The following is a 22306-nucleotide window of genomic DNA, read 5'->3' as shown; positions in this document are numbered from 1 at the left end:
TCCCCTCCCCAGGGTCCCCCCACATTCCTGGGCTGCCATGGCAAGAACATCCTGCTGCCCAAACCCCCCAAAATCCCCCAAACCTCCCTTAAATCCCCCCAAAATCCCCCAAAATCCCCTCAAATTCCCCTCAGATCTTCACAGGGACCCCCCAAATTTCCCCAAATACCCCCAATTTTGGGATTTTTCCCCTCGCCAGGGTCCCCCCACGTTCCTGGGCTGCCACGGCAAGAACATCCTGCTGCCCAAACCCCCCAAAATCTCCATAGGGACCCCCAAAATCCCTCCCAAACTCCCCCTAACTCCACAGGGACCCCCAAAATCTCCCCAATTTTCCGTTTTTTCTCCTCCCCAGGGTCCCCCCACGTTCCTGGGCTGCCATGGCAAGAACATCCTGCTGCCCAAACCCCCCAAAATCCCCCAAAATCTCCACAGGGACCCCCAAAATCCCCCAAATTTCCCCAAATCCCCCCAAATTCGGATTTCCTCCCCTCGCCAGGGTCCCCCCACGTTCCTGGGCTGCCACGGCAAGAACATCCTGCTGTCCAAACCCCCAAAATCCCCTCAAATCCCCCAAAATCTCCATAGGGACCCCCAAACCCCCCCAATTTTGGGTTTTTCCCCCTCTCCAGGGTCCCCCCACGTTCCTGGGCTGCCACGGCAAGAACATCCTGCTGTCCAAACCCCCCAAAATCTCCATAGGAGGGACCTCCAAAACTCCCTTAAATCCCCCCTAAACCCCCCAAAACTCCACAGGGACCCCCAAAATCCCCCCAAATCTCCCCAATTTTGGGTTTTTTCCCCTCGCCAGGGTCCCCCCACGTTCCTGGGCTGCCATGGCAAGAACATCCTGCTGTCCAAACCCCCCAAAATCCCCCTGAGATTCTCCAAAATCCCTCCCAAACCTTCCCAAACCCCCCAAAATCCCCCTGGGACCCCCCAAAATCCCCTCCAATCCCCCCAGATTCCCATTTCCTCCCCTCCCCAGGGTCCCCCCACGTTCCTGGGCTGCCACGGCAAGAACATCCTGCTGTCCAAACCCCCCAAAATCCCCCAAAATCCCCCCAAAATCCCCCCCAAAACTCCCTTAAATCCCCCCCAAACCCCCTCAGATCTCCACAGGGACCCCCAAAATCCTCCCAAATCCCCCCAATTTTGGGTTTTCCTCCCCTCCCCAGGGTCCCCCCACGTTCCTGGGCTGCCATGGCAAGAACATCCTGCTGCCCAAACCCCCCAAAATCCCCCAAAATCCCCCCCAAAACTCCCTTAAATCCCCCCCAAACCCCCTCAAATCTCCACAGGGACCCCCCAAATTTCCCCAAACCCCCCCAATTTTGTTTTTCCTCCCCTCGCCAGGGTCCCCCCACGTTCCTGGGCTGCCATGGCAAGAACATCCTGCTGTCCAAACCCCCAAAATCCCCCAAAATCCCCCCAAATCCCCCCCAAACCCCCCAAAATCTCCACAGGGACCCCCAAAATCCCCCCAAATTTCCCCAAATCCCCCCAAATTTTGGGTTTTTTCCCCTCCCCAGGGTCCCCCCACGTTCCTGGGCTGCCATGGCAAGAACATCCTGCTGCCCAAACCCCCCAAAATCCCCCCCAAACCTCCCTTAAATCCCCCCAAAATCCCCCAAAATCCCCCCAAACCCCCTCAAATCTCCACAGGGACCCCCAAATTTCCCCAAATCCCCCCAAATTTGGGTTTCCTCCCCTCCCCAGGGTCCCCCGTTGTTCCTGGGCTGCCACGGCAAGAACATCCTGCTGCCCAAACCCCCCAAAATCCCCCAAAATCCCCCAAAATCCCCTCAAACCCCCCCAAAGCCCCCCAAAATCTCCCCAAAACTCCTCAGGAATCCCCAAATTTCCCCAAATCCCCCCAATTTTGGGTTTTTTCCCTCCCCAGGGTCCCCCATCATTCCTGGGCTGCCATGGCAAGAACATCCTGCTGCCCAAACCCCCCAAAATCCCCCAAAATCTCCACAGGGACCCCCAAAATCCCCCCAAATTTCCCCAAATCCCCCCAAATTCGGGATTTTCTCCTCCCCAGGGTCCCCCCACGTTCCTGGGCTGCCACGGCAAGAACATCCTGCTGTCCAAACCCCCCAAAATCCCCCAAAATCCCCCCAAAATCTCCATAGGGACCCCCAAAATCCCCCCAAAACTCCTCAGGGACCCCCAAAATCCCCCAAATTTCCCCAAACCCCCCCAATTTTGTTTTTCCTCCCCTCGCCAGGGTCCCCCCACGTTCCTGGGCTGCCATGGCAAGAACATCCTGCTGCCCAAATCCCCCAAAATCCCCCAAACCTCCCTTAAATCCCCCCAAAATCCCCCCCAAACCCCCCAAAATCTCCACAGGGACCCCCAAAATCCTCCCAAATCCCCCCAATTTTGGGTTTTTTCCCCTCCCCAGGGTCCCCCCACGTTCCTGGGCTGCCATGGCAAGAACATCCTGCTGTCCAAACCCCCCAAAATCTCCACAGGGACCCCCAAAATCCCCCAAAATCCCCCCAAACCCCCTCAAATCTCCACAGGGACCCCCCAAATTTCCCCAAATCCCCCCAAATTTGTTTTTCCTCCCCTCGCCAGGGTCCCCCCACATTCCTGGGCTGCCATGGCAAGAACATCCTGCTGTCCAAACCCCCCAAAATCCCCCAAAATCTCCATAGGGACCCCCAAAATCCCTCCCAAACCCCCCCTAACTCCACAGGGACCCCCAAATTTCCCCAAATCTCCCCAATTTTGGGTTTTTTCCTCCCCTCCCCAGGGTCCCCCCACGTTCCTGGGCTGCCATGGGAAGAACATCCTGCTGCCCAAACCCCCCAAAATCTCCATAGGGACCCCCAAAATCCCCCCAAACCCCCCAAAATCCCCCAAAACTCCCCAAAATCCCCCCCAAACCCCCTCAAATCTCCACAGGGACCCCCCAAATCCCCCCAAATCCCCCCAAATTCAGAATTTTTCCCCTCGCCAGGGTCCCCCCACGTTCCTGGGCTGCCATGGCAAGAACATCCTGCTGTCCAACGGGGGCCGCACGGCCGCGCGCGTCTCCAGCTACAACCAGGGCCTGGTGCTCGTGGGGCAGCCCCTCCCCCCGGGACGCCTCTTCCAGGTATGACGTCATCGGTGACGTCACTGCGGCGCGGCCGGGGCGGGGGGAGGGGGGTGATGTCATAGGGGAGGGGCCAATGGGGATGGAGGGATTATGTGATGTCATAGGGGGTGGTGGTGATGTCATAGGGGATTGTGGTGATGTCATAGGGAAGCAGCCAATGGGGATCAGGGGTTCTGTGATGTCGTTGGGGGTGGTGGTGATGTCATAGGGGATTGTGATGATGTCATAAGGGATTGTGATGTCATGGGGTGATGGTGATGTCATAGGGGAGCGACCAATGGGGATGGAGGATTCTGTGATGTCATTGGGCGTGGTGGTGATGTCATAGGGGAGGAGCCAATGGGGATGGAGGGGTTCTGTGATGTCATTGGGGATGGGGGTGATGTCATAGGGGATTGTGATGATGTCATAGGGGAGCGGCCAATGGGGATGGAGGGGTTCTGTGATGTCATTGGGGGTGGTGTTGATGTCATAGGAGAGGAGCCAATGGGGATCAGGGGGTTCTGTGATGTCATAGGGGATTGTGATGTCATGGGGTGATGGTGATGTCATAGGGGAGCGGCCAATGGGGATCAGGGGTTCTGTGATGTCATTGGGGATGGTGGTGATGTCACAGGGGAGCGGCTGATGGGGATCAGGGAGGCGATGATGTCATAGAGATGTCAGTGACGTCATGGACTTCTGTGATGACATCACAGCGCGGGTGATGACATCACAATGACGTCACAATGACATCACAGGTGCAGATCGATGCGCTGAACCCCCAGTGGAGCCGATTTGGGGGGGGTGGGAGGGGATGATTTGGGGTGGGGGTGGTGTCTGTGTAAATGGGATGTCGGTGATGACGTCACTGCACGGGTGATGATGTCACAATGACGTCACAATGACGTCACAAGTGCAGATCGACGCTCTGAACCCCCAGTGGAGCCGATTTTGGGGGGTTTGGGGGATGATTTTTAGGGGGATGGGGTCTGTGCAAATGGGATGGCGGTGATGACATCACCGTGCAGGTGATGACGTCACAATGACGTCACGATGACGTCACAGGTGCAGATCGATGCTCTGAACCCCCAGTGGAGCCAATTTTGGGGGGGGGGTGTTTGCCCCATGGGACATGGGTGGGGCAGGGGGTTGGTGATGACGTCACCGCGCATGTGATGACGTCACAATGACGTCATAATGACATCACGATGACATCACAGGTGCAGATCGACGCGCTGAACCCCCAGTGGAGCCGATTTTGGGGGGGTGGGAGGGGATGATTTGGGGTGGGTGTGGTGTCTGTGTAAATGGGATGTCAGTGATGATGTCACCGTGCAGGTGATGACGTCACAACGATGTCACGATGACGTCACAGGTGCAGATCGATGCTCTGAACCCCCAGTGGAGCTGAGTTTGGGGGGGGGGTGTTTGCCCCATGGGACATGGGTGGGGCAGGGGGTCGGTGATGACGTCACCGCGCATGTGATGACATCACGATGACGTCACAGGTGCAGATCGACGCTCTGAACCCCCAGTGGAGCCGATTTTGGGGGGGGGTGGGAGGGGATGATTTGAGGGGGGGATGGGGTCTGTGTGAATGGGATGTCGGTGATGACGTCACAGCGCGGATGATGACATCACAATGACGTCACAGGTGCAGATCGACGCTCTCAACCCCCAGTGGAACCGAGTTTGGGGGGGTGGGAGGGGATGATTTGGGGTGGGGGTGGTGTCTGTGTAAATGGGATGTCGGTGATGACATCACCGTGCAGGTGATGACGTCACAATGACGTCACAATGACGTCACAGGTGCAGATCGACGCGCTGAACCCCCAGTGGAGCCGAGTTTGGGGGGGTGGGGGATGATTTTTAGGGGGATGGGGTCTGTGCAAATGGGATGTTGATAATGATGTCACTGCACTGGTGATGATGTCACAATGACGTCACAATGACATCACGATGACGTCACAGGTGCAGATCGACGCGCTGAACCCCCAGTGGAGCCGATTTGGGGGGGGGTGTTTGCCCCATGGGACATGGGTGGGGCAGGGGGTCGGTGATGACGTCACCGCGCATGTGATGACATCACGATGACGTCACAGGTGCAGATCGACGCTCTGAACCCCCAGTGGAGCTCCTCGCTGGCCCTGGGGGTCACCGGGGCCCCCCCCGGGCGCTCCCCCCTCCCCGCCTGCGCCCACGGCCTCAAGCGCCCGGCCTGGATCCTGCAGCGCCGCGGCGTCTTCCACAACGGCAGGAAGGTGAGCCCCGGGAACAGCCTGAAAACAGCCTGAAAAACACCCTGAGAACACCACAAAAACACCCTGAAAACACCCTGAAAACACCCTGAAAAACACCCTGAAAAACACCCTGAGAACACCCTGAGAACACCCTGAGAACACCCTGAAAAACACCCTGAGAACACCCTGAGAACACCCTGAAAGCAGCCCAAAAAACACCCTGAGAACACCCTGAGAACAGCCCAAAAAACACCCTGAGAACACCCTGAGAACACCCTGAGAACACCCTGAGAACACCCTGAGAACAGCCTGAGAACAGCCTGAAAACACCACAAAAACAGCCTGAAAACACCCTGAGAACAGCCTGAAAAACACCCTGAAAACAGCCCAAAAAACACCCTGAGAACACCCTGAGAACAGCCTGAAAACACCCTGAAAACAGCCTGAAAACACCCTGAAAACACCCTGAAAACACCCTGAGAACACCCTGAGAACACCCTGAGAACACCCTGAGAACACCCTGAGAACACCCTGAAAAACACCCTGAGAACACCCTGAGAACACCCTGAGAACACCCTGAGAACACCCTGAGAACACCCTGAAAACAGCCTGAGAACACCCTGAGAACACCCTGAGAACACCCTGAGAACACCCTGAGAACACCCTGAGAACACCCTGAAAAACACCCTGAGAACACCCTGAGAACACCCTGAGAACACCCTGAGAACACCCTGAGAACACCCTGAAAACAGCCTGAGAACACCCTGAGAACACCCTGAGAACACCCTGAAAACACCCTGAGAACACCCTGAGAACACCCTGAGAACACCCTGAGAACACCCTGAGAACACCCTGAAAACAGCCTGAAAACAGCCTGAAAACACCCTGAAAACACCCTGAGAACACCCTGAGAACAGCCCAAAAAACACCCTGAAAACAGCCTGAAAAACACCCTGAGAACACCACAAAAACACCAAAAAAACACCCTGAAAATGGGTCAGTAACAACCCCAAAAACACCCCAAAACAACGTGAGAACACCCTGAGAACGCCCTGAGAACACCCTGAAAATGGGCCAGAAACAACCCTGAAAACACCCTGAGAACACCCTGAAAACAGCCTGAGAACACCACAAAAACACCACAAAAACACCCTGAAAATGGGCCAGAAACAACCCCAAAATCACCCTGAAAACACCCTGAGAACACCCTGAGAACACCACAAAGACACCCTGAAAATGGGCCAGAAACAACCCTGAAAACACCCTGAGAACACCCTGAAAACAGCCTGAGAACACCCTGAAAACACCCTGAGAACACCCTGAGAACACCCTGAGAACACCCTGAAAACACCCTGAGAACACCCTGAAAACACCCTGAAAACACCCTGAAAACACCCTGAGAACACCCTGAGAACACCCTGAGAACACCCTGAGAACACCCTGAAAACACCCTGACAACAGCCTGAGAGCACCCTGAGAACACCCTGAGAACACCCTGAGAACACCCTGAAAACACCCTGAAAACACCCTGAGAACGCCCTGAAAACACCCTGAGAACACCCTGAGAACACCCTGAAAACACCCTGACAACAGCCTGAGAGCACCCTGAGAACACCCTGAGAACACCCTGAGAACACCCTGAAAACACCCTGAAAACACCCTGAAAACACCCTGAAAACAGCCTGAGAACACCCTGAAAACACCACAAAAACACCCTGAAAACACCCTGAAAACACCCTGAAAACAGCCCAAAAAACACCCTGAAAACACCCTGAGAACACCCTGAGAACACTCTGAAAACAGCCTGAGAACAGCCCAAAAAACACCCTGAGAACACCCTGAGAACACCCTGAAAACAGCCTGAGAACAGCCCAAAAAACACCCTGAGAACAGCCTGAGAACACTCTGGGAATACCCTGAAAATGGGCCAGAAACAACCCTGAAACACCCTGAGAACACCCTGAAAACACCCCAAAAAACACCGTGAGAACACCCTGAGAACACCCTGAAAACACTCTGGGAACACTCTGAGAACACCCTGAAAACACCACAAAAACACCCTGAAAATGGGCCAGAAACAACCCCAAAAACACCCCTAAAACAGCGTGAGAACACCCTGAGAACACCCTGAAAACATCCTGAAAATGGGTCAGTAACAACCCCAAGATCACCCGGAAAACACCCTAAAAATGGGCCAGAAACAATCCCAAAAACACCCCCAAAACAACGTGAGAACACCCTGAGAACACCCTGAGAACACCCTGAGAACACCCTGAGAACACCCTGAGAACACCCTGAGAACACCCCGAGAACACTCTGAGAACACGCTGAGAACACCCTGTAAATGGGTCAGGAACAACCCCAAGAACACCCCCAAAACACCCCGAAAACACCCTGAAAACACCACAAAAACACCAGAAATACACCCTGAAAATGGGCCAGAAACAACCCCAAAAACACCCCCAAAACAGTGTGAGAACACCCTGAGAACACCCTGAAAACACCCTGAGAACACCCTGAAAGTACCCTGAGAATGGGCCAGAAACAACCCCCAAAACATCCTGGAAACACCCCCAAAACAGCGTGAAAACATCCTGAGGACACCCTGAGAACACCCTGAAAACACCCTGAAAACGGGCCAGAAACAACCCCCAAAACACCCTGAAAACACCCCAAGATCACCCAGAAAACAGCATGAAAACATCCTGAGAACACCCTGAAAACACGCTGAGAACACCTTGAAAACACCCTGGAAACACCCTGAGAACACTCTGAGAACACCCTGAGAACACCCTGAGAACACCCTGGGAACACCCTGAAAATGGGCCAGAAACAACCCCAAAAACACCACAAAATGACCCCAAAAACACCCTGAAAACTGGCAAGAAACAGGTCCAAAAATGACCCCGAAAACACCCCAAAAACCCCCTGAAAATGGCCCAAAAATACCCCAAAATAACCCCCACAACCTCCCTGACCCTTCCTGAGCCCCCAAACCCCCCAAATTTTTCCCCAAAACCGCCCAATTTCCCCCAAAACCCCCAGATTTTCCCATTTTCTCCCCAGATCCGTGATCTCCCCGGTCCCAGCCTGGAGCTGCTCCTGGCAAGGACAATTCTGGGGCTCTGACACTCCCAAAATCCCCCCAAAATCCTCATTTTTTCCCCGAAATCCCCCAAATTTTGCCCCAAAACTCCCAATTTTTTCTCCAAACTCCCAAATTTCCCGTTTTTCTCCCCAGATCCGTGATCTCCCTGGTCCCAGCCTGGAGCTGCTCCTGGCAAGGACAATTCTGGGGCTCTGACACCCCCAAACCCCCTCCAAAATCCCCTTTTTTTCCCCAAAATCCGCCCATTTTTTCCCCAAAACTCCCAAATTTTTCCCAAAACTCCCCAATTTTTTCCCCAAACCCCCAAATTTCCCGGTTTTCTCCCCAGATCCGTGATCTCCCCGGTCCCAGCCTGGAGCTGCTCCTGGCAAGGACAATTCTGGGGCTCTGACACCCCCAAACCCCCCATATTTTCCCCAATTTTGCCCCAAAACTCCCAAATTTTTCCCAAAATCCCCAATTTTTCCCCAAAATCCCCAAATTTAGCCCCAAAACTCCCAATTTTTCCCATTTTCTCCCCAGATCCGTGATCTCCCTGGTCCCAGCCTGGAGCTGCTCCCTACGGGGAGGATTTGGGGGCTCTGACCCCTCCAAAACCCCCTAAAACCCCTCCAAAATCCCCATTTTTTCCCCGAAATTCCCCAAATTTTGCCCCAAAACTCCCAAATTTTGCCCCAAAACCCCCAAATTTCCCGTTTTTCTCCCCAGATCCGTGATCTCCCCGGTCCCAGCCTGGAGCTGCTCCCTGCGGGGACGGTTCTGGGGCTCCTCGTGGACGGCTCCGCGCGGCTCCACCTCTTCATCAACGGCCGCGACCAGGGCGCCGTGGCCGGGGGGGTGCCCAGCCCCTGCTACGTCCTGCTGGACCTCTACGGGCAGTGCCAGCAGGTCAGGGACCCCAAAAACACCAAAATCCCCCAAAAAACCCCAAAAAACCCCAAAATCCCCAAAATCAGGGACCTTGAAAACCCCAAAAATCCCCTGAAGTGCAGGAATTCACCCCAAAAATGGGGTTGGGTGCAGGTGCTGGAGCTCTACGGGCGGTGCCAGCAGGTCAGGGACCCCAAAAACACCCCAAAAACCCCAAAAACCCCAAAAAAACCCAAAATCCCCAAAATCAGGGACCTTGAAAACCCCAAAAATCTCCTAAATTGGGAAATTCACCCCAAAAATGGGGTTGGGTGCAGGTGCTGGAGCTCTACGGGCAGTGCCAGCAGGTCAGGGACCCCAAAAACACCAAAGAACACCCCAAAAACCCCAAAAAACCCCAAAATCCCCAAAATCTGGGACCTTGAAAACCCCAAAAATCTCCTAAATTGGAGGAATTCACCCCAAAAATGGGGTTGGGTGCAGGTGCTGGAGCTCTACGGGCAGTGCCAGCAGGTCAGGGACCCCAAAAACACCAAAATCCCCCAAAAAACCCCAAAAAAACCCAAAATCCCCAAAATCAGGGACCTGGAAACCCCAAAAATCCCCTAAAGTGGAGGAATTCACCCCAAAAATGGGGTTGGGTGCAGGTGCTGGAGCTCTACGGGCAGTGCCAGCAGGTCAGGGACCCCAAAAACACCAAAATCCCCCAAAAAACCCCAAAATCTCCAAAATCTGGGACCCTGAAAACCCCAAAAATACCCTAAAGTGGAGGAATTCACCCCAAAAATGGGGTTGGGTCTCTACGGGCAGTGCCAGCGGGTCAGGGACCCCAAAAACACCAAAATCCCCCAAAAAACCCCAAAAAAACCCAAAATCCCCAAAATCAGGGACCTGGAAACCCCAAAAATCCCCTAAAGTGGAGGAATTCACCCCAAAAATGGGGTTGGGTGCAGGTGCTGGAGCTCTACGGGCAGTGCCAGCAGGTCAGGGACCCCAAAAACACCAAAATCCCCCAAAAAACCCCAAAATCTCCAAAATCTGGGACCCTGAAAACCCCAAAAATACCCTAAAGTGGAGGAATTCACCCCAAAAATGGGGTTGGGTCTCTACGGGCAGTGCCAGCGGGTCAGGGACCCCAAAAACACCAAAATCCCCCAAAAAACACAAAAATCCCCAAAATCTGGGACCTTGAAAACCCCAAAAATCTCCTAAATTGGGGAATTCACCCCAAAAATGGGGTTGGATGCAGGTGCTGGAGCTCTACGGGCAGTGCCAGCAGGTCAGGGACCCCAAAAACACCAAAAAACACCAAAAAACCCCAAAAACACAAAATCCCCAAAATCAGGGACCCTCGAAACCCCAAAAAACCCCCAGGAAGCCAAAAAAATCCCCTAAAGTGGAGGAATTCACCCCAAAAATGGGGTTGGGTCTCTATGGGCAGTGCCAGCAGCTCAGGGACCCCAAAAACACCAAAATCCCCCCAAAAAACCCCAAATCCCCAAAATCTGGGACTCTCAAAACCCCAAAATCCCAAAAATCGGGGACCTGGAAACCCCAAAAATGCCCTAAAGTGGAGGAATTCACCCCCAGAAGGATTTGGGACCCCCCAAAAAAGGGATTTGGGACCCCAAAAAGGGATTTGGGACCCCCAAAAAGGATTTGGGACCCCCCAAAAAGGATTTGGGATCCTAAAGGGGATTTGAGACCCCCCAAAAAGGGCTGAGCCCCCCAAAAAAAGGTCTGGGATCCCCCAAAATGGGATTTGGGACCCCCAAAAAGGATCTGGGACCCCCAAAATGAGATTTGGGACCCCTCTAAAAGGATTTGGGACCCCCCAAAAGGAGATTTGGGACCCCCCAGAATGGGCTGAGCCCCCAAAAAAGGGGTTTGGGACCCCCCAAAATGGGATTTGGGACCCCCAAAAGGGATCTGGGACCCCCCAAAGTGGGATTTGGGACCCCCCAAATGGGATTTGGGACCCTCAAGAAAGGGTCTGGGACCCCCCAAAAAGGATTTGGACCCCCCAAAAAGGGGTTTGGACCCTCCAAAATGGGATTTGGGACCCCCAAAAGGGATTTGGGACCCCCCCAAAATGGGGTCTGGGACCCCAAAAGGGATTTGGAACCCCCCCAAAAAAGGGATTTGGGACCCTAAAAGGGATTTGGGACCCCCCTAAAAGGGGTCTGGGACCCCCTAAAATGGGATTTGGGACCCCCAAAAACGATTTGGCCCCCCAAAAAAGGGTCTGGGACCCCCCAGAATGGGATTTGGGACCCCCAAAAAGGATCTGGGACCCCCAAAAGGGATTTGGCCCCCCAAGAAAGGGTCTGGGACCCCCAAAAAGGGATTTGGGACCCCCCAAAAAAGGGATTTGGGACCCTAAAAGGATTTGGGACCCCCAAAATGGGATTTGGGACCCCCTTAAAGGATTTGGGATCCTAAAGGGGATTTGAGACCCCCCAAAAAGGGCTGAGCCCCCCAAAAAAAGGTCTGGGATCCCCCAAAATGGGATTTGGGACCCCCCAAAAAGGGCTGAGCCCCCCCAAAATGAGGCTTGGGACCCCCCAAGAAGGATTTGGAACCCCCAAAAGGGATTTGGGACCCCCCTAAAAGGATTTGGGACCCCCCCAAATGGGATTTGGGACCCCTCTAAAAGGATTTGGGACCCCCAAAATGAGACTTGGGACCCCCAAAATGAAATTTGGGACCCCCCAGAAAGGGCTGAGCCCCCCAAAAGGGATCTGGGACCCCCCAAAAGGGATCTGGGACCCCCCAAAAGGGATCTGGGACCCCCCAAAATGAGATTTGGGACCCCCCAGAATGGGCTGAGCCCCCCAAAATGAGATTTGGGACCCCCCAAAATGGGTTTTGGGACCCCCAAAAGGGGTTTGGGACCCCCCAAAAAGGATCTGGGACCCCCAAAATGAGATTTGGGACCCCCCAAAAAGGGCTGAGCCCCCCAAAATGAGATTTGGGACCCTAAAAGGGATTTGGGACCCCCCAAAATGGGCTGAGCCCCCCAAAATGGGATTTGGGACCCCCCAAAATGGGATTTGGGATCCCCCTAAAAGGATTTGGGACCCCCAAAATGAAATTTGGGACCCCCCAGAATGTGCTGAGCCCCCCAAAAAAGGGATCTGGGACCCCCCAGAAAGGGCTGAGCCCCCCAAAATGAGATTTGGGACCCCCCAGAAAGGGCTGAGCCCCCCAAAATGAGATTTGGGACCCCCCAAAATGGGATTTGGGACCCCCAAAAAGGATCTGGGACCCCCAAAATGGGATTTGGGACCCCCCAAAAAGGGCTGAGCCCCCCAAAATCCCCGTCCCCCCCCCCCAGGTGACGATCGTGGACGGGGGGGGCTCCCCCAGCGGGGACCCCCGGAGCCGGGGGGACGTGGAGAAAGCCGACGTGGTGGATGGTGAGGGGGGACCCCAAAACTGGGGAGGGGGCTGGGGCAGCACCCCGAAATCTGGGGGGGTGGGAGGTGCAGGACCCCAAATTTGGGGGGGTGGGAGGTTCAGGACCCTGAAATTTGGGGGGGTGGGAGGTGCAGGACCCCAAATTTGGGGGGGTGGGAGGTGCAGGACCCAAAATTTGGGGGGTGGGGGGTTCGGGACCCCAATATTTGGGAAGTGGGGGGTTCGGGACCCCAAAATTTGATGGGTGGGAGGTTCAGGACCCCAAATTTAGGGGGCTGGGACCCCAAATTTGGGGATTGGAGGGGTTGAAACCCCCAAATTTTGGGGAAATGGGGATGGGGAGCCCCAAATTTTCGGGAGGGGACTGGGGGGAGCACCCCAAAATTTGGGGGGTGGGGAGATTGGGACCCCAAAATTTGGGGGGTGGGGGGCTCAGGACCCCAAAATTTGGGGATTGGAGGGGTCTCAGAACTCAAAATTTATGGGAGTGGGAGGTTTGGGACCCCAAGTTTGGGGGAGTGGGAGGTTCGGGACCCCAAAATTTTGGGATTGGAGGGGTCTGAGACCCCAAATTTTGGGGAAACGGGGATGGGGAGCCCCAAATTTGAGGGTTGAGACCCCAAAATTGGGGTCCAGAGGGGGCGAGAACCCCAAATTTGGGGTTGGGGGGGTCAAGGAACCCCAAATTTGGGGTTGGGGGGGGTCGAGGAACCCCAAATTTGGGGGTGGGGGGGGGTCAAGGAACCCCAAATTTGGGGCTGGGGGGGTCAAGGAACCCCAAATTTGGGGCTGGGGGCGTCCTGAGCCCCCCAAATTTTGGGGTGGGGGGAGGGGGAAAATCCCGATTTTGGGCTCTTGGGAAGGTTCTGGAAGCCCCAAATTTTGGGGAGGGGGGTTTTTGGGGGCGGGGATTTTTTTGGGGGGGGTCCCGGGGGGGTTCTGAGCCCCCCTTTGGGACCCCCCAGGGGTGAAGGAGAGCCTGTGCTGGGGACCCCCCGCGCCCCCCCAGCCCTGCCCCTACCAGGCCCTGTGTGCCCGGTTCAAGGATCTGCTGCTGCTGCCAGGTGGGGCTGGGGGCTCCGGGGGGGTTTGGGGGGTCCTGGGGGGGATTTGGGGGGTCCTGGGGGGTTTGGGGGGTCCTGGGGGGGTTTGGGGGAGATTTGGGGGGTCCTGGGGGGGTTTGGGTGGTCCTGAAGGGGATTTGGGGGGACTTGGGGGGTCCTGAAAGGGATTTGGGGGGGGGATTTGGGGGGTCCTGGGGAGAATTCGGGGGGTCCTGAGGGGGATTTGGGGGCTCTGGGGGGGATTTGAGGGGTCCTGGAGGGGAATTGGGGGGGTACTGGCGGGTTTTTGGGGAGTCCTGGGGGGGTTTGGGGGGGTCCTCGGGGGATTTGGGGGGGTCCTGGAGGGGATTTGGGGGGGATTTGGGGGCATTTGGGGGGTCCTGGGGGGGCTCTGGGGAGGATTTGGGGGGTCCTGGGGGGATTTGGGGGGTCCTGGAGGGATTTGGGGGGTCCTGGGGAGAATTTGGGGGGTCCTGGGGGGGGTTTGGAGGCATTTTGAGGGTCCTGGGGAGGATTTAGGGGGTCTTGGCGGGGATTTGGGGGGTCCTGAGGGAGATTTGGTGATTCCTGGTGGGGATTTGGGGGGTCCTGAAGGGGTTTGGGGGGTCCTGGGGGGGATTGGGGGGGTTCTGGGGGGATTGGGGGGGTCCTGGAAGGGATTTGGGGGGGATTTGGGGGGTCCTGTAGAGGATTTGGGGGTCCTGGAGGGGTTTGGGGGGTCCTGGGGGGGGGTTTGGGGGGTCCTGGGGGGATTTGGGGGGGATTTGGGGGTCCTGGGAGGGATTTGGGGGGATCCTGAGGGGTTTTTGGGGGTCCCAGACCCATTTTCGAGGGTCCCAGACCCGTTTTTGGGGGTCCCAGCCCCGTTTTCGGGGTCCCTGACCCCCCTTTTCCCCGTTGCAGACGAGTACTTCGCCCCCGAGCCGCGCCGCAGCCGCTGCTTCTGCGAGGGCTGCGAGAGGGGAGGGGGCGACCCCCGGGACCCCCGGGAGCCCCCCTGCCCCTGGGCTGGTGCCGCTTCAGCCTCCGGTACCGGGGGGTCCTGGGGGGGTTTGGGGGGGTCCTGGGGGGGTTTGGGGGGGTTTGGGGTGAAATTGGGGGGGTCCTGGGGGGGTTTGGGGTGAAATTGGGGGGGTTTGGGGGGGTCCTGAAGGGTCCTGGGGGGGTTTGGGGGTGTCCTGAGGAGTCCTGGGGGGGTCCTGGAGTGGATTTGGGGTGGAATTTGGGGGTTTTGGGGGGGTTTGGGGGGTCCCAGGGGGTCCTGGTGGGGTTTGGGGGGGTCCTGGGGGGGTTTGGGGGTGTTTGGGGGGGTCCTGAGGGGTCCTGGGGGGGTCCTGGAGTGGATTTGGGGTGGAATTTGGGGGTCTTGGGGGGGTTTGGGGGGTCCCAGGGCGTCCTGGTGGGGTTTGGGGGGGTTTGGGGGGGTCCTGGGGAGGTTTGGGGGGGTCCTGGGGGGAATTTCGGGTGAAATTTGGGGGGTCCTGGGGAGGTTTGGGGGGTCCCAGGGGGTCCTGGTGGGGTTTGGGGGTTCCTGGGGAGGCTTGGGGGGTCCTGGGGGGGATTTGGGGTGAAATTTGGGGGGTCCTGGGGAGGTTTGGGGGGGTCCCGGGGGGTCCTGGGAAGGTTTGGGGGGTTCTGGAGAGGTTTGGGGGATCCCTGGGAGATTCTGGGTGGTTTTTGGGGGGCTCTCGATGATTTTGGAGATCTTTGGGTGGTTTTGGGTATTTTTGGTTGTTCTGGGGTATTTTTTGGGTATTTTTGGTTGTTTTGGGGTATTTTGGGGGTATTTTTAGGATGTTTTTTGTGTTTTTGGTTGGTTTTGGGTGTTTTTTTGGGGGTGACGCTGATTTTGGGGTTCCCCCCAGGCCGAAGCCGCGGCCGGAGGGGGGGGGGTGGCAGAAGTGGCCCCGGGCCTATCACGGCACCAGCGCCGGCGCCGTGCGGCGCAGCCTCGACCGCGGAGAGCTCGTGCCAGGTGGGCACCCCCGAAACGGGCACGGGGACCCCGAAAACGGGGAGAGGGACCCCAAAAACGGGGAGAGGGACCCCAAAAACGGGGAGAGGGACCCCGAAAATGGGGAGAGGGACCCCGAAAACTTGGAGAGGGACCCCAAAAACGGGGAGAGGGACCCCGAAAATGGGGAGAGGGAACCCAAAATGGGCACGGGGACCCTGAAAACGGGCACGGGGACCCCGAAAATGGGCACGGGGACCCCAGAAATGGGCACGGGGACCCCGAAAATGGGGAGAGGGACCCCAAAAACGGGCACGGGGACCCCAAAAACGGGGAGAGGGAACCCAAAAATTGGCACGGGGACCCCAAAATGGGCACGGGGACCCAAAAAACGCGGAGAGGGACCCCGAAAATGGGGAGAGGGACCCCAAAAACGGGGAGAGGGACCCCAAAATGGGGACAGGGACCCCGAAAAGGGCATGGGGACCCCGAAATAGGCACGGGGACCCCAAAAACGGGCACGGGGACACCAAAAATGGGGAGAGGGTCCCCAAAAATGGGCACAGGGACCCCAGAAATGGGCACAGGGACCCCGAAAAGGGCACGGGGACCCCAAAAATGGGCACGGGGACCCCGAAAATGGGCACGGGGAGCCTGAAACGGGGATTGGGACCCCAAAAATGGGGACTGGGAACCTGGAAATGGGGAGGGGGAGCCCAAAATTGGAAGAAGGACCCCAAAACTGGGGAGGAGTGACCCCAAAATTGGGGAGTAGGGACCCCAAAATGGGGGAAAGGACCCCAAAATTGGGGAAAGAACCCCAAAATGGGGAAAGGACCCCAAAATTGGGGAGGAGGAGCCTGAAAGTGGTGAGGAGTGACCCCAAAATGGGGAAAGGACCCTAAAAGTGGGGAAAGAACCCCAAAATTGGGGAGGGGGAGCCCAAAATTGGGGAAAGAACCCCAAAATTGGGGAGCAGGGACCCCAAAATTGGGGAAAGGACCCCAAAATGGGGAAAGGACCCCAAAAGTGGGGAAAGGACCCCAAAATTGGGGAAAGGACCCCAAAATTGGTGAGGAGTGACCTCAAAATTGGGGAGGGGGAGCCCAAAGTGGGGAAAGGACCCCAAAATGGGGAAAAGGACCCCAAAATTGGGGAGGAGGAGCCCAAAATTGGGGAAAGGACCCCAAAATGGGGAAAGGACCCCAAAATGGGGGAAAGGACCCCAAAATTGGGGGGAGACCCTCAATAAAGGGGTGGGTGGGACCCCCCAATCCCCCCCCTTCCCTTTGGCCACGCCCACCGGGCCACGCCCCCTAAGCCCCGCCCCCCTAAGCCCCGCCCCCTTTCCCCATCCCAGGCCCGTGGTCGCTCCTGAGCGCCCCCTGCAGGCCCGACCCGCCTGGCCCCGCCCACCCGCGCTCAGGCCCCGCCCCCCCGGGCTCCGGGCCACGCCCACCCGGCCCCGCCCCCCTGGTGCTGTCCCCGGCCCTGGGCTACGCGGCCCTGGAGCCGTTCGCCAGCCGCGTCACGTGAGTGGGCGGGGCCAGGGGAAAGGGGCGGGGCCAGGGGAAGGGGCGGGGGCAGCGGGAAAGGGGCGGGGCCAATGGGAAAGTGGCGGGGCCACGGCAAAGGGGCGGGGCCAACGGCAAAGGGGTGGGGCCAAGGGGAAAGGGGTGGGGCCAACGGGAAAGGGGCGGGGCCAACGGGAAAGGGGCGGGGCCAACGGGAAAGGGGCGGGGCCAACGGGAAAGGGGCGGGGCCAGGGAAAGGGGCGGGGCCAAAGGGAAAGGGGCGGGGCAGAGGGAAAGGGGCGGGGCAGAGGGAAAGGGGCGGGAGCAAGAGAAGTGGGCGGGGCCAGGGAAAGGGGCGGGGCCAAAGGGAAAGGGGTGGGGCCAAGAGAAATGGGCGTGGTCGTGGGAAAGGGGCAGGGGCAAGAGAAGTGGGTGGGGCCAAGGGAAAGGGGCGGGGCCAAAAGAAGTGGGCGGGGTCACAGAAAAGGGGCGGGGCCACAGGAAAGGGACGGGGCGTAGGAAAAGGGCGTGGTCACAGAGAAGTAGCACGGTCACTGGAAAAGGGGCGGGACTAAGCGGGCGGGGTCACGGGAAAGGGGCGGGGTCACGGGAAAGGGGCGTGGCCGAGAGAAGTGGGCGGGGCACATGAAAAGGGCGTGGTCACGGGAAAGGGGCGGAGCCGCAGGAAAGGTGGGGCCAAGAGAAGTGGGCGGGGCCACGGGGAAAGGGGCGGGGCCGCGGGAAAGGTGGGGCCAAGAGAAGTGGGCGGGGTCACGGGAAAGGGGCGGGGTCACGGGAAAGGGGCGGGGGCAAGAGAAGTGGGTGGGGTCACGGGGAAAGGGGCGGGGCCAAGAGAAGTGGGCGGGGCATAGGAAAAGGGCAGGGCCACAGAAAAGGGGCGTGGTCACAGGAAATGGATGTGGTCACTGGAAAAGGGGCGGGACTAAGAAAAGTGGGCGGGGTCACGGGAAAGGGGCGGGGCCAAGAGAAGCGGGCGGGGTCATGGGGAAGGGGAGGGGCCACATGAAAAGGGGCGGGGCCAAGGGAAAGGTGCAGGTGAATTTTTGGGGGTGAATTTTGGGTCATTTTGGGACATTTTGGGATATTGCAGGTTCCAGGAGCCGGGCTGGTTTCAGGAGGGATTTGGGGTGTGAATTTTGGGTTATTTCAGGTTATTTTGGGTTATTTTGCGTAATTTCAGGTTATTTTGGGATGTTTTGGGGTGATCTGGGGACATTTTTATCTCTCCCAGGTTCCGGGAGCGGGGCTGGTTTTGGGAGGGGGATTTTGGGGTGGATTTTGGGATATTTCAGGTTATTTTGGGTTAATTTGGGTACATTTCTATCTCCCCAGGTTCCGGGAGCCGGGCTGGGTTCAGGAGGGGGATTTTGGGGTGGATTTTGGGATATTTCAGGTTATTTTGGGATATCTCAGATAATTTTGGGCTAATTTCAGGTTATTTTGGGTTAATTTTGACACATTTTTATCTCCCCAGGTTCCGGGAGCCGGGCTGGGTTTAGGAGGGGGATTTTGGGGTGAATTTTGGGTTATTTCAGGTTATTTTGGGTTATTTTGCGTAATTTCAGGTTATTTTGGGATGTTTTGGGGTGATCTGGGGACATTTTTATCTCTCCCAGGTTCCAGGAGCCGGGCTGGTTTCCGGAGGGGGATTTTGGGGTGGATTTTGGGTTATTTCAGGTTATTTTGGGTTAATTTGGGTACATTTCTATCTCCCCAGGTTCCGGGAGCCGGGCTGGGTTCAGGAAGGGGATTTTGGGGTGGATTTTGGGATATTTCAGGTTATTTCAGGATATTTTGGGGTGAATTTGGGGTAATTTGGGTACATTTCTATCTCCCCAGGTTCCGGGAGCCGGGCTGGGTTCAGGAGGGGGATTTTGGGGTGAATTTTGGGATATTTCAGGTTATTTTGGGTTAATTTGGGTACATTTTTTGTCTCCCCAGGTTCCGGGAGCCGGGCTGGGTTCAGGAGGGGGATTTTGGGGTGAATTTTGGGATATTTCAGGTTATTTTGGGGTGAATTTGGGTTAATTTTGACACATTTTGGTCTCTCCCAGGTTCCGGGAGCCGGGCTGGGTTCAGGAGGGTGATTTTGGGGTGGATTTTGGGTTATTTCAGGTTATTTTGGGTTAATTTGGGTTATTTCAGGATATTTTGGGGTGAATTTGGGTTAATTCTGACACATTTTTGTCTCCCCAGGTTCCGGGAGCCGGGCTGGGTTCAGGAGGGGGATTTTGGGGTGAATTTTGGGATATTTCAGGTTATTTCAGGTTATTTCAGGATCTTTTGGGGTGAATTTGGGTTAATTTTGACACATTTTTGTCTCCCCAGGTTCCGGGAGCCGGGCTGGCCGCGGCCCCGGGGGGCTCAGGTGGCTTTTGAGGTTTGGGTCCGTCCGGGCTCCTTCCGGGCCGGGCCCCCCTCGCTGAGCCCCCCGCCCGCCCTGGAGCCCCCCCAGGGGCTGGACCCCGGCCAGCTGGAGTGGGTGACCAAGGAGCCGGGGGCCACCGTGCTGGCCGGGCTGCTGGTCCGCGTGGACTGAGCGAAAAACACGGGAATTCGTCCCAAAAAAACGGGCGGATTCCCGGGAAAAAACCCGGGAATTCCTTCGGAAAATATGGGGGAATTATTCCCAAAAAAAATTGTGGGAATTCTTCCAAAAACGGGGGAATTCCTTCAAAAAATGTGGGGGAATTCTTCCGAAAATGGGCAAATTCTTCCCCAAAAAAAATATGAGGAGATTTCCTGAAAAAAACTGGGAATTCCTCCAAAAAAGTTGGGAAAATTCCTTCCAAAAATATGGGAGGATTTCTCTGAAAAGTGAGGAATTCTTCCCAAAAAATGTGGGGGAATTTCTCAGAAAATGGGGAAATTAGTCTCAAAAATATGGGGGAATTCTTCCCAAAAAATGTGGGGGAATTCTTCCGAAAATGGGGGAATTAGTCCCAAAAAATTGGGGGAATTTCCTGAAAAAATAGGGAATTCTTCCTAAAAATATGGGGGAATTCCTTCAAAAAATTTGGGAGAATTCCTCCAAAAAATATGAGGAGATTCCCTGAAAAAACTGGGAATTCTTCCAAAAAAATTGGGGGAATTTTTTCAAAAAATATGGGAAAATTCTTCCGAAAATGGGGAAATTCTTCCCCAAAAAAATGGGGGAATTGTTCCAAAAAATGTGGGGGAATTTCTCTGAAAATGGGGGAATTCTTCCCAAAAATTTGGGAGAATTCCTCCAAAAAATATGAGGAGATTCCCCGAAAAAACTGGGAATTCTTGCAAAAAAATTGGGGGAATTCTTCCAAAAAATATGGGAGAATTCTTTCGAAAATGGGGAAATTCTTCCCAAAAAAATGGGGGAATTGTTCCAAAAAATGTGGGGGAATTTCTCTGAAAATGGGGGAATTCTTCCCAAAAATTTGGGAGAATTCCTCCAAAAAATATGAGGAGATTCCCCGAAAAAACTGGGAATTCTTGCAAAAAAAATTGGGGGGATTCTTCCAAAAAATATGGGAGAATTCTTTCAAAAATGGGGAAATTCTTCCCAAAAAAATGGGGGAATTTCCTGGAAAATTAAGGGAATTCTTCCCAAAAAAATATGGGGGAATTCTTCCAAAAATGTGGAAATTCTTGGCAAAAATTTGGGGGAAATTCCCTGAAAAAAATGGGGGAATTCTTCCCAAAAAAAAAATTGGAGGAATTCCTTCAAAAAATATGGGAGAATTCTTCCCAAAAATGGGGGAATTCCCTGGAAAAAAATTGGGGGGAATCTCCTCCCCAAAAATGGGGGAATCGCCCCAAAATCGGGGAGAGGGGGGGGAGGGGAGGGTCCTGGAGCCCAATTTTGGGGTCCCTGGAGCCGTTTTTGGGGGGTTTCGCCCCAGTTTTGGTTTGGTTTTTTTTGGGGGGAGGGGAGGGGTCACAGCACTTGCCCCCCCCTCCCCCACTGCACAGCCCCTCCCCCCCCCGCCCCTCCCCCCCCCCTTTATTTATTGCCCCAAATGTGAATCCGGGGGTGGGGGAGGGGCGGGGGGAGGGGTTTTTTTTGGGGGGGGGATTTTGGGGGTTTTTTTGGGGGGGGGTCTGGTCGGGTTTTGGGGTTTTTTTTTGTTTTTTTGGTTTTTTTTTTAAAAAATGAATTTTTATTTAAAGCTGCTGCGGGGGAGGGGGAGGGGAGGTCTCGCCCCTCCCCCCCCTTTGCCCCTCCCCCCTCCCAATAAAACCGTGAGAAAAAAATAAAAAACAAACCCCGAGTGTTCTGTGGGGGAGGGGTGGGAAAATTTGGGGTGGGGGAGGGGCAGAGGGGGGAATTGGGGGGGATCAAGGGGGGGGAGGGGCGAAATCGAGACCCTCAAGGGTGGGGGAGGGGTCGGGGATTCCCCCCGGGGCTTGGGGGAGGGGCCTGAGGGAGCCACGTCTGCACACGGCACCGAAGGGGGCGTGGCTTCTCCTTATATGGGCATTGGGGCGTGGCTTGGCCTCGTTTTCGCCAAAAGGAGCGGTTGATTTCCTTATATGGAAATTGGGGCGTGGTTTAGCCTCGTTTCCGAGATGGGGGCGTGGTTTTCCCCTCATAAGGCGTTGGGTGCGTGGCTTTTCCTTAAAAGGAAATGAAGGCGTGGTTTCGCCTCGTTCTGGTAAAAGGGGCGTGGCTTCGCCTCACGGCGCGCTTGGGGCGTGGTTTAGCCTCGTTCCCGCTTTAAGGGGCGTGGTTTAGCCTCGTTCCCGCTTTAAGGGGCGTGGTTTAGCCTCGTTCCCACTGTAAGGGGCGTGGTTTAGCCTCGTTCCCGCCCGGGTGGGCGTGGTTTAGCCTCGTTCCCGTCATGGTGGGCGTGGTTTAGCCTCGTTCCCGTCAGGCTGGGCGTGGTTTAGCCTCATTCCCCTCATGATGGGCGTGGTTTAGCCTCGTTCCCGTCATGGCGGGCGTGGTTTAGCCTCGTTCCCGTCATGGTGGGCGTGGTTTAGCCTCGTTCCCGTCATGGCGGGCGTGGCCCCGCGCTGAGGGAGCCGCTCCGGAAGCGGAACC

General features: G+C 56.1%; 1 protein-coding gene across 1 annotated transcript; it reads left to right on the top strand.

Moving 5' to 3' along the window:
* Positions 1-2971: 2971 nt before the first annotated feature.
* Positions 2972-17220, top strand: LOC131574479 (neuralized-like protein 4; the record flags this gene model as incomplete). The annotated part of the gene is made up of 8 exons (XM_058828950.1): positions 2972-3109; positions 5197-5355; positions 9152-9331; positions 12651-12732; positions 13699-13797; positions 14701-14826; positions 15663-15772; positions 17112-17220. Coding segments are annotated over 8 exons (912 nt in total), but the record flags the coding sequence as incomplete, so codon positions are not given.
* Positions 17221-22306: the final 5086 nt, after the last annotated feature.

The sequence above is a fragment of the Poecile atricapillus genome, unplaced genomic scaffold, assembly GCF_030490865.1.
Source record: "Poecile atricapillus isolate bPoeAtr1 unplaced genomic scaffold, bPoeAtr1.hap1 scaffold_344, whole genome shotgun sequence".
Lineage (NCBI taxonomy): Eukaryota > Metazoa > Chordata > Aves > Passeriformes > Paridae > Poecile > Poecile atricapillus.
Note: the sequence above shows the minus strand (reverse complement) of the source record. Positions and strands in the feature narration are given on the sequence as shown.